Genomic DNA, 13,139 nt, shown 5'->3' on the forward strand with positions numbered 1-13,139 from the left:
TTAATTTCTCACTGAACTACTGCTGCAAAGCCACATTAGAGGCTTAATTTCAATTCAAAGCCAGAATGTAAAGAAGGGTATAAGATGTTCCTGCTGAACATCTTGGCAGAAGACTCAGTGTTCTAGTCTCAGTCACTATTTTCCCCTGTAAGATACCTGATAGTGTAAAAATGACAAGGGTCCCATCACTAATTTTTATTTACTTTTATTTTTTACACACATTCCCTTTTCTCTTTCAGTTAAAGATCAACCTATGTCCCTGCTCATGGCAGGGGGGTTGGAACTAGATGATCTTTAAGGTCCCTTCCAACCCAAACCATTCTATGATTCTATGATTCTATGTAAACATGACAGAAGTGAAATGTCCCTTCTGCAAAGCTGTAAATTCATTACTGAAATAATGGTTCTTTTTATTTACATTTTCCATATCCTAGTCTTCATTAGGATAGCTAACACACCAAGAACACTGGCTTGCATAAGAAAGTCACTTTTAAAAGTGAGTTGTTTCCAAAGACCAAGTGATCTTTGACATTCCTGCAATTAATTTACATCTCTAACTTTGGTTCCAATATTCGGATGAAGAGCATCTCATGTTCATTAAAACTGCAGATATCTGCCACTTTCAGGACAGGGAAATAGTAGACAGGCATGACTTCTTTCCAACCACCAGAACATGACATTGAAACCTTTGAAGTTTATCTCCTCAAAGATGGTGCCAATTTAATCAGCCTAGATTAGATTGCTTTTAATAATATTCTAAAATACTCTGCTGCCATTTGGTGTCTGGAAGGCTTTTGCAGTTTTGCAGACTGGAAGGTAAGACAAGAGTAATAGATATAGTAATGGCCTAAATTCACATTTGAATTAAATGAATTGTATTTTCCTCAAAACACACTGATTTGCACAATCTTATTCACGTCTGATATGTCATTTCAGGCTCTTTGAATAATCTCTAAACGAGCTGATCCTGTACGACTTTCCCTTGTGCTCACAATTCAATTTACATTATGTTTCCACTTCCTGCATTAATGTAGAAAAGCAGAGAGAACTTGATAATATTAAAAGTGTTGCTGTGAGGGCAAGTAAGGACCCAGCTGTTATTTCTTCAGTTTTGGAGATGCTTCTTTTTCTAAATAATTTTTATTCCTCTGTCTCTTAAGCTCAAGGATGCAAAGAACAGTAAAGAGATGTACACATGCAGAGACAACAAAAGCTAAGGTTGATAGTGTACAGAAGCAGAGAAGGACTGGGAGCCTTCCAGACTGCTCTTTGCTTTCTAATTACAGTGTGCCGGCACTGAGGACAACCTTTTTGAAATGCAAGAAAGGAGAGATGAGATGTCAGGGTGCCAGCAGACTCAGGCAGGATTCACTCACCTAACTTCAGATGGCTAATGACTATTTGCTTACATTGCCCAAGTCCCAGCTGGTAACCTAGACTTCCCTTACATTAAGTGGACAGACGTAGAATACTCTATTCTGTTCTAAGTATTTTCTTGGAAAGGTTCAAAATTCTTTTAAAGTTTTGAATGGCGAAAAATCACACATGAGAAGCATTTATTATCCTCCAGAGTTCAGAGAGTGTGCAGGCAGTAAGTGAGACAAATATCAGATATTCAGACATATCGTCAGAAGACACGAATTCCATCTTTTTTAGGAACATTAGATTACCAAGAAAGTATTTAATGGCTCCTTTCAACTCTAGATTCCAACCATATAAGGTGACTTCTAACTTTTTTTTGCAGGGAGTGAATATACTTACAACTATTTTCCTGACTTTATAAGCTGGGTTGATATGTGTGGGTTACTACAAACTACGTCAAAAATGGAGAAGAAATCCTTCCTTACTGAAGGTCTTAGAAGGTTACCATATAACTTACTCAAATGACTTGGTGATTCAAATAATGGCTTGGTGTGCCTTTTCACATGTCTTTCTTTGCTTTTAATATATAGAAAGCCAAAGGCTTAGAATTACTTCAAGAATGTATAAACTGAATTTCCAAGAAAAAGACATCTAAATCAGTTTGCAGTGCACACTGCTAGAAGTTATTCTACAACTTGAGTTTGCAAAGGCTTATGTAAGATGATGAAAAGCGTAGACTCAAGCGCTTGAGACTGACAACTGCAGAATTATGGGAGGAGTTACCTGGCATTTCAGAGGCTGGAAGAGGGGTAAACTTTAAAAACTGATACATATTCCAACAGCACACAAACAAACCTCTTAAGCACAAACTAGGATTTCTGGTTGACCAAGTAGGAAAAGAAACTGGGGACTCCCAGTCCTGAATAGCATAGATATGGTAGTATCTAATATAGCTATACTAATACACAGTTATGTTTGACATTTGTTTTGAGTCACGCACAAAAAAAATATCAATTTTACATCACAATTATGTAAAACTGTTGAGGCATCAATTCATTGACATGACAAAAACAGAAAAACAGAAGATCTCCTCAAAATCATTTTGAAGTGTTAACTCCATTAAGATTCCCTTAGAGAGATTGTTGGTATTTTGAAACAATGCCTCACTTAATAGTGCATTTGCAAAACGTGCCCAAAATTCTAGATGAGTATCTTGGCAGGAGTGAATTATATTCAATTTTGGTAACATTTATCAACTGAACAACATTATTATTCAGTTATCAGACAAAGAAACATTTCTTGTAACATGCAAGGATGCGTTCACACATCTACAGTGAAAGTTTTTAGCTCTTTTTAATGATTTATTTATATGGATCCCTCATACAGGAGTATTTCAGTCACCTGATTATTTCTGCCATGCTTGAAAATGTCACAGTTCATCTGTTTATAGAGCTGGACATATACAGGCTGTATGGCTGAATCAAACACAGTGTTTTTGCAGCTCTGAGGTATCAATGAGCAAAACTAATTTCTAATGTTCTTGTGATCAAGGATAAAACTACACAAAAATAATATTAATTCCAGTCAAATAAACATGTTTCCAAAGAACACCATTCTTTTATAACTGTACAAAAGAAGACCAACGAATATACTGTGTAATGTAGTTGTTATAACTATGAAAATATTTCTGAAAACTCTGAGGGAAGTTGCTAGATTTAGTTATCAGTCAGAGAAAATACAAACCTCTTTATGGAAACTGAATCAAGAGTTTCTGGACATCTGCGCTCCACAGCAAAAAAAAATTCCAACAGTATAAACCCCTAAATGATTGAAGTATGACCCACTTTGGCATTCATAATTTTCCAGCAACTAAATACAAAATAGCTTCTGGCCAAATTAGAAGCCTCTGCTTTTAGCACAATCTGCATGGAACTATTTTTCAAAGGAAAAAATTTCTATGCCAGAACGGAAAAAAAAAATTCAACAGGAAGCCATGGACTTAAGAGGCACTAGAAACATTATGTACACGGTACGAGAAGATTAAAAGTATCTGTAATAATTATTGCAACCTTGAGAACAAGCTACAAAATGTTGTATTTTCCTAAGAATAAATTAAAACCTCTCCTCTCCACTGTCCTGCTGCGCACTTACCGCCCACGTTTTAGTCAGCCTGAAGATTGGAGCACTCTGTAGACCTGACACAACTGCCATGAGAGCATGCAGATTATTCAGCTCATACAGTTTCTGAGGACAAAAAAAACCACACATACAATAACAATAAACAACATTCCAAGTGCTGTCAATAATGAATACAGAATAAATAACAATCTAGAAACGAAGAATTTGTGCATGTTCTAAAACTAAGAGTTAGTTACAGTGAACTGCTGTGCGCTCATACCACTTTTATGGCACCTCCTAATTTTTCATTACTGCATCTATACAGTTTTGGATTACACCAGACTAGCTGTTTCATAGTCCAGAGAGAGTCCTTAATAAATAAATAAATAATAAGAAGAAAATCTATATATGCATACCTCTTGGGATATATATTGGAAGTGCCAGAAATTTTCTCATGTTCAAACCCAACAAATTCCTTTCATAGCATTCAAGAGAATTTTCAAACTTAACGTGCCAAAAAGGATAACCCAGTTGTGAATGAGGTAATCGTGGCAGTATTTAATATAGGAAATGCATTTGGCACTGCAGGTTTATGTAGCATCACAGCGCCCAAAATACATGGTTGCAGGATGAAATCAAGCAGGTAAATTTCAAGGAGTCATGTACCTAGAGTACTTCTCAGATTCAAACACAATTTTAGGGGTATGACAACTAAAACTATGAAATCAAAATTGACAACAGAAGGCATCAGGGTAAAAGAATTTTATTTATAACTCTCTACAGAACACTGCCTATAAGTGCTTTTTCATATATATTGGAATTCCCGTCCCCTCCTCCCCATTCCCCCTGGTTCTCCTCTGTCTCCAAAACCATCGGTCTGCCTTGGTCAATTAACTACTGTCACGAAAGCTTAAAAATGATCCAGAAGAAAAAGCTGTTCCTTAAGCTCTTCTGCAACATCAGTTATTCCAATAGCGATGTGCACCCAGAGATCTGAACCACATCCAGGGATTTTTGGTGGAACGCACACGAACTGAGGTTTTAACCCTACCAAAAAGACTCTGATAAAGAGAAATGGATACTCAATCACAGTATTAGAAATCCTGTTTAGCTTGTGTGGAAAATTCACCAAGGTAGGTTAGGATTCCAGCCATATAATATTCCACAATATTATAAAGAACCCTTGCTATTCAAAAAATGGTGGAAGTCTTTTTTCCTCCTGGAAACTCAGCTCACCCAAGTTGATGACCTCCTGATTAAGAGGCCCTTCATGAGACAACAGGACAAAAAAGTTAGACTAATTGGATTCTGACTAAATGCTGAGTATCTGAGGAGACTTCGTATTTTGGCCTTGGTAAGGCCAAAAGCAATACTGCAAGGATGGTTTTCTAGCTAATCGTTTTGGAACAGGGCAAATCATTCTCTATCCACTTAACACACTGCCAGAAAACTAACAGTTTTTTATAGGACAAAGTCCTCACAGGTATTACTCAGAAATGCCACATTAAATGCGTACTGTCAGGTCACCCTAGCAGCAATGTCAGTCTGGGTGCGCAGAACCCTATGGTTATTAAGTTGATATTATTCATGCCAAAACTGGAATAAAAGGTAACAGACCCTTTCCTTCCAATAGTAAGAGCAAACAAACAATTTTTGTTCTGACTGATGCTGTTTGAACTGATTCTACACACAGCATTTTGGCTTAACCAACATTAGAAAACACATCCAATAAATTGTATTATCGGATAAACAATGTTTGAAGTAACACATCTTTATATTTCCTTAGTTTAAGTTATTTTTTTTGTAAACAAAGGCTTCCATTTCAGGACTTTGGTCTGCCACTTTTTCTGACAACTTTGTTACATGCAGAATATTCATGTCAACAGATACAACCACAGCTGAATCAGGTATTAGATAAAAACTTACCCATGTGTATTTTTGAACTGATCAACTTAAGTATAAGAACTTTCATCGCGGTGAACCCCACAACACCCCCCATCCAAATTCTTACCTTTGCAGTTTTAATATAGTGGCTCAAAACCTCAGCTCTTATTTTTAAAGTCTGTGCATGTAGAATCTCTCTAACAACCCAGAAGCTTACCTAAAAAGAATAAAATTTTTGCCTTTTTAAAATACAGAGCTTCAACATTACACTTTTAATATTTTTATTTCATGAGTAATAACATTAAAAGTCTCACAGCATTCAACTTCCATCTATAAAGCTGAATATATGCTAGAAGATGCAAATGCTTATACTATGAAATCCCAACCAATATAATGCAGATACTAATAAAAAACTTTCAAGAAAGTGCTTTGCTCTGTTATTTTGCTCATTCTTAGCCAAGATACCTTCTACCATTACATGGTAAAGCAGTTGCTTAAATCAAATTAATAAATCCAACTTATATTTAGAACTGAATCTTATCTTGTTACTCTCTTCACCTTCCCCATTTCCTACCCAGTAGCCATGCACCCCAATATTTTGTTGGAAAGCACATGTTCTGGTGCCTGCTTTTCTCAGTAAGAGTGTGGGTGGCTAGAACTTGTCTTTGTAAAATCTGTCACATCAGTTAGTGGCATACAAAGACACTGAGATCTGTTTTTCTAATGAGGAAAACCCTTCTGTCACCACCACATCTCAAAAACACCCCAGCAGAATCAGTTATGTACCATCTATGCAAAAAGACTTGTTTTCATGTTATGTTTGAGGGTGAGATCTTACAGACATAAAGCAAAGAGCAATACTCAAAGTTCTCCCAAGAAAATGAAATAATGAAGAAATTTTATTAAGAGAGTCTACAAAATAAAGGAATACAAAAACTAACATTGAATTCTATCCTTTGGTTTTACTTTTCCACAGCTTCAAAGCTGCACTATCCAATGCTCAGATCAATTGAACAGTTTCAACTACAGTTCACTGACATTTCCAAAATCCCAACACCTCAGAATAATAATCATATTGATATCATCTGAACTAAACTGGCACATCAGGTAGGAAGCTTTGGCTATAATCTAAGAGTTTATCATTTGTACTCCTATTGCTGGCTATGCCAATTACCTCCTACCATACAGCACATGCTACCATAACTCATTTGTTAAGTTTTATAGGACTAACTTCACTGCTGTATCAAAACTGCTGTTATATTCAGTATGGTACAGAGGATGGTGGCTGCATGTCATAGTTACATGAATGTTTCATGAAAGCTATACCTCAAAAATGGTTTTGTTAACATGTCTAAATTCTAATCTTTTCTCTCCTCTGCTCCCCTCACACCCTCTGCCCTCATATCCTTTACCACAAAAAAGAATCACAGAAAAACACCTTCATAACTGTAATAAAACAGTAGCAAAGAATTAGCAAATTCTAACAAATGCTGTAGCTTTTACTCACGTATTCCTCAAAAGTTAGGAAAAAAATGAATGATTAGCAAGATACAAGCGTGACTGCCATTCAACACTACTGAGCACTGTGTATGAAGGAATGTATGCTCTCATACATAAATGTCTTTCAGCCTGTCACGCTGATCTGATTTAAGAGTGATGCTAAACTACTTCTTGCAAACTAATACTGCGTATGTATTCAGGTTCCTGCACAAAATTTCAATTAAAAAAATGAAATAGCCCATTTATCTTGTTTCACTTTGTACAGTATGACAGCTCTTTTATATAGACTAGCACAAGAAGATCCACACCTCTAAAATTATTACACTTTCAGTGAAGTTACAGTGATCTGATGAGAACTGGGATGTCAAAACACAACAGCTCTTTGGAACTGGAAAATGGAAGAATTATGAAAAAACCACAAAAACCCCACAAGTATCTTGCAAAACAACCTCTTTCCTTTGGTCTGTTTGTCTAAGGTTGTACTAGCCAGGAAAGAATTAGCCACAGAGCTCAGTTTTCTTTTTCCTTTCTTTCTTTCTTTCTTTTTTTTTTTTTTAAAAAAAAGCAAAGTATAACCAGATAAACTCTGTTACCCTGACAAATATAAAAAATGGTTCTGCGCAAACAGCATTACTATAAAATACATAAAGTATTTGACAGTACTTCAAAATACTGTCAAAAATAGTTAAACCTCAGTTTGATGTTCTGCTGCAGTTACACTGCTTGAGAAAACCTATTTTTCTTTTGACTGATGTATAAGTTTCTAAGAAGATGCTTTCCCTTTGAAGATCAAGGGAATTCAAGTTTTTAACATAGATTTTCGTATCATAAAGAATCAGGTAAGAGACAACACATGTATTGCTATGCCTTAAAATCCCAAATCTCTTCCATCACGAGTTAACAGAGCACCAATGCACCAGGAGACTGACTGTGGTAGGCCAGACTATGAAACACTTCCTCAAAATACAGAGCAACGCTCATTTTCATAAGGCTGAAAAAACAAATAATTTACTATGTTGGCCCTGATTTCTATGGAAGTTCATTAGTATCACAGTGACATAAGCACTGTGCCGCAAAAGTGCTCTTGTTTACTCAAGGAAGTCTGGTTTCCGTCCCAGTCCCAGCCAGACCCAGTATCAACACATCCACGCTCTTGCAGTAAAAACAAACCACAACAAAATGCAAAACTTTCTTCGAAGCTCAGAGCCATCCAGTGCCTTCAGTGACAGAGTAAGCAGCAGATATGGAGAACTAAACACACTTAATCATGTCCACTCTGACCACCTCCACTCTTTGATATGTTTTTACTGGCACTGACATTGGTCCTTGGCTGGTCTTGTCTATTCACTAGTACCTTCAGACAGCATGATCATTTGACAAAACTAGGGGAAATGGGTTTAAGCTGAAAGAGGGGAGGTTTAGATGAGATATTAGGAAGAAGTTCTTCACTGTGAGGGTGGTCAGACACTGCAACAGGTTGCCCAGATAAGCTTTGGCTGCTCCTCCCTGGAAGTGTCCCAGGCCAGGCTGGATGAGGCTTTGAGCAACCTGGTCTAGTGGAAGGTGTCCCTGCTGATGGCAGGGGGGTTGGAACTAGATGATCTTTCAGGTCCCTTCCAACACAAACCATTCTATGATTCTATGATTTAATGTATTCCAAATATCGAGAAATAAACAATTTGAATAAACCCTTTTGTTTTAGTAGGCCGCTTTTTTATTTTACCCAGGTTTGTTCTTCATGTAGATCATGTATACCTGTTCCATACCTGGCTTGTGGTCATTTTGCTTCAAGTCCTCTCTCGCTGCATTTAAATGTTGTTATTTCTCACAATGACCCACCAATATCAATCAGGACGATGACTCACAGCCTCTGGGCATCAATGCCTTTGACACCAGTTCAAGACAGCATTTAACCCTCAGCATATATTTGTGTATTTATATTCTTCTCTATTAATATCAACCTAGAAAAACATGCTTAACTTTTGAATGTGTCTTTATTTAAAATCACAGTTTAAGCCTTTTAAACTACCCTATGTTTGCCTTATCTGAAATACTAATTTTGTTATACTGGTGCTTTGTTATACTGGTGCTTTTAAGTTCACAGCCACTGGTTCCAAAACTAATTGTGCCTTCTGTGCTAATTAGTAGCCAGGCAAATTCAAGACACTATTTATTCTGGACTGTTCTTCCAAATATCTGTTAAAAACATCCCAACATGCTATCAAAAAAAGAAAAGAAAAAGAAAAAAAAGCATGTAATGTAAACCAGACAGTACTGACCTTCCATCGTCACAGCTAAGGCAGAACCCCTGCCTTTTTTTGTTTCATTTCCAAAGGAAGCACACTGACCTCTTCCCCGCCTCATTTTTAATTTCTGATAACCCTAGTGAAATTTCACTATGACACTTCACTGCAACTCAGCAACACTACAATCTTCAAGACAAATTTCGTCTTCTATATAATGTTTCCATTTGGTTTTAAAAAAAACCTCCACTAAACAGCTTCAGAGTTAGTATAACATAAAAATTGCCTTTCAAGTGGGATCTTTATCTTTTGCTTTAAAATTCTTCCAATGTATTGAATCTAGTTGACAAGTTTCTCTAATATTTTAAGCTCCGTGGCAGCACAGTTCCACTCCTATTTAAATAAAAATCTCAAGAAAGAGGTTTTTAATACAGATACTCTTATAAACAGGACAGCAACTGTTACCTTCACATGAGCTATAAAATGTTTTTGTATCAATGCCTAACAGTAATCTTCAAAAAATACACACCTCGTTTGTTTGAAATTGATGATAAACAGTTATTTTTCAAGAGGTAGAGAACAACAGTTTAGCAAGTAGATAAACTTGACAATTTTGCCCTCTGATGGATTTACCAGTTAGAACAGTAGTATGTGAGTATACAACTAACTCCCAGAAGAAAGCTGAAAAAGGCAGAGATTATAGAGTTTTTTTAAAAACTATGTAAAGAAATTACCTATTTAAACCAAATAATTAATAGTAGATGTGCAGATCTACGTAGTATCATGGAGCAATGTATTCTTCAAGAATAAAAGAGTCCTGGCACGGAATGATTTAATTGATTTCTCTTCCCTGAACTCAATCTGTTTTTACAGGCACCACGTATAATTATCACATAACTAATGCTGGAAATACACTACTTCATTCTCAGTGGACTGCAATCAACTGCATATAATCATTACTGTTTCCAAAACGCTATCAGCAGATCAATTTGCTGTGAAGCAGCTGTTAGTGATTTAATATTCTCTTTACTTACAAAGTGAGAGCTGTTCATGGTTTTCTTTTGGCAAGTTGGGGGAAAAAGGAAAGAGACAGATGCATAATGCATAATTTAAACCCAGGGAAATTTCAAAGGTTAACGGAAGTTTGATGAAATGTATTCATGCCTGATAAAGCCAAAAGTTGCAATGATTTTCCTGATTACTTATTTTAGCTCTAAGCATTAGAAACCCCCAGGTGAGTGGGGCAGGTGCCCAAAAGGAACTCACTCTGCTGAGCAAGCACCTGGGGTAAGAACTGAACACCAAGAAGGCAAACCAGGCAAGGAAGGAAAACAAAAATTGCTTACTCCATCGTACCTTCTTATTCCCAGCCATCTGCCTATCCCACAGGAGTTCTTGGGTTTCACTGCTCCCAAAAGGATGGTGAATCTAAATAGGATATTGCTATTGGAAGGAATGAGTCCTCTGCAATGATGCATTTGGAACAGTAGTTGAGGTAGGAACATGAATAACAGGAACCTGTGACTGAAACAATACTTGCCCCTTTTCCCTCCCCTCTCCAGTCCCACCACACTTCAAAGGTAAGAGTGCTCAATCTCCTTGGTGCCAGAAGAAAGGCTGATGCAAACTTCTTGGAAGAGCTTCTTGCAAATGTTATGTCCCTGAGCCACCAAAGCTGCATGCAACAGTCTCCCAAAAAATTGGTTAGAGGCAAACTAGCCCAGCATCTGAGCAGACATTAAATAGCTGCACTTGTTTCCTCTTTATTACCTATTCTTTGACTCTTCAAGGCAGAACTTCTCCTAGAGGCTATTATAATTCCTGTATCAATGTTTTTCAAATGACACCTTAAAGAGAGCTGAAACAAACAAGAAAAAAGAAATAGGAAAAGATCCAGAACTGCCTTCAAATCTTTGGGTTTTAAATACAGTCCAAGAGACAGCCTAAGCACTGCAACATCTGAATGGTGCTGACAATGTGGAAAACAGCCAAGAGGGGAATCAGCCAAGTGTCCAAAACCCATGCCCAGACAAGCATTTCAGTCATTAGAAGGTTAAGAAATACTCTAAGTGTTGTTGATAAGTAAAAGGATTTGGTCATATCCTGAACGTGAGCAATAATGGATGGTGAGAAAGTACACAACTGATAGGAAAAAAAATTGAAAAGGTTAGAGTTTTAGTCTGAGTTTTAGATGATTAACAAATATGTCTGTAGATCTGAAACTGGGCACAGAAGATAGGTCTGGAAAAGAGCTTGTAAGTTTGAGACATTACTAAACATTTACAAGTGGAGAGATGAGGGTAATAGAATTAATTCAGCTGAAATACAAAATATGGCATTACATTAAAAAAATACAGTTTTGAGACTTGGTTGGCTAATGACATAGCTGGAGTCCTACAGTTTTAACTGTGGAGAAAGCTAAAAGTCTATTTTAGTTTAAAAGTTGACTTTACACAGAGAAATTTTTAAATAAGAAAGCCATAAATCTCGAATACACTACCTGAAAAATTATGCCAAATAGAGAGTTAAAGAACAAGTTTTATACAGTGAAATTGTTTGGAATGTTTAAAGTTTGCCCAGAATCACCTTAAAAAGGCACCCACACTGACAAAAGGCACCCACACTGACAAAAGGCACCCACACTGACAAAAGGCACCCACACTGACAAAAGGCTTATCTTGCCAGGGAAAACAAACAAACAAAAAGCCCACAAAACAACACAACACTGACGTGCAGCAAAAGACACCCAACTAACAGAAAAAAAAGTGACATTTAATTACTACTCCAGAAATCCTGCCTGGTAAGCCTTTAACCTGTAATTCTGACTCTGTCTTTATGTAAAGGACAGACAGCATTTATGGGGAAAGAAACACTCGATATTTTCCTGTTTCATCAATAACTGATAATTAGAACAAAAACACAGCTAAGTCTTCAGAACTGTTTTGGTCTTCCTGTATATCCTGAAGATAAGGCATTCCTTCATACACTTTAAGTTTTCAAGTAATTAGTTGTGACCAGTAATAGATACAATGTGCCAGAATACTTAATTCCTCAGACTTTTTAAACACATACATGTAATAACACTGGAAAAAAACCCAAAACCAACTCACATGATTGAATCTTCTGGTGAAAGCAACAGCATTTGGTGCAGAACTGTATTTCTCTTTTTTATTCCAGCCACAGCTTGCCAGCTCCTGGGAGAACAAAGGTGTACATTCATTCTTTTAAATTAGTGCATAATACATATTCAGAGCCAAGAGCATATAGAGACACAAATCTGAAAAGTTTCAAAATAACAGAGCAATAATACATTGAAGTAATAAATATAGTTACACTTTTTCTGATTTCTTTTGTAAATTGATATTCCACGTGTTATTTCTGAATTGTTCTGAATTAGATTTTTTTACACTTCATCTTTTGAATGATTTTCTTATTAGAAACAGTGAAATAATTCAAGATCCATTTTATTACCAAAGAAAATCCTGCTTTAAATGTGAATCTGAGCTGGGAGAGCAGCACATTATCTTGTTTTTAATTGCTTTACGAAGACACTTAAAGTTTACTGAGAAGATATACCTTGTTAACTCAATGTAGACGTGTCCCATTATTTTAACTTTGCAAGTTGCATTAAAGAAATACCAAAACTGTCATCTTTTGCAGCAACATTAAAAGAAACACTATTTCCAGTTTTCCCTTCTGAAGAAGCCAAGTTTATTTTAAGTTGAACAACACTCAACATTTAAATAATTCTGTTGAGTAAAAGGGAGCAAGGGGATCTGCTTAAAAGATTAAAAAAAAAAAAAAAATCATTTAGCTCCTATATTTGAGTCACCCTAAAAACTGTAGGCCTCAACAATCTAACAAATTACCTGTAAAGCCTGGGAAAGCATGACTTTGTAACTACAAAGTTACAGTGCCCCTTACTGGTCTGTAAAATTTAAGTCAGCAGTTGGGCAATTAAATCATCTTCCTTGTTATTTACTACCACTTAATTTCAATAAAGCAGTTTTAATTGAAATCATAAAAACCTAA

The 13,139-nt window shown here is 36.3% G+C and overlaps 1 protein-coding gene across 1 annotated transcript in view; it reads right to left on the reverse strand.

The window, feature by feature from the left end:
- Positions 1–13,139, reverse strand: part of LOC104524914 (ras-specific guanine nucleotide-releasing factor RalGPS1) — a 65,400-nt gene that overhangs the window by 33,953 nt on the left and 18,308 nt on the right. The window contains exons 4-6 of the mRNA XM_010167938.1: positions 12,218–12,301; positions 5,492–5,581; positions 3,514–3,606 (exon numbers count right to left, since the gene is read on the reverse strand). Of these exons, the coding sequence (XP_010166240.1) occupies positions 3,514–3,606; positions 5,492–5,581; positions 12,218–12,301 (267 nt within the window). The remainder of the gene's footprint in view (positions 1–3,513; positions 3,607–5,491; positions 5,582–12,217; positions 12,302–13,139) is intronic.

Source organism: Antrostomus carolinensis, unplaced genomic scaffold, assembly GCF_000700745.2.
Source record: "Antrostomus carolinensis isolate BGI_N321 unplaced genomic scaffold, ASM70074v2 scaffold145, whole genome shotgun sequence".
Lineage (NCBI taxonomy): Eukaryota > Metazoa > Chordata > Aves > Caprimulgiformes > Caprimulgidae > Antrostomus > Antrostomus carolinensis.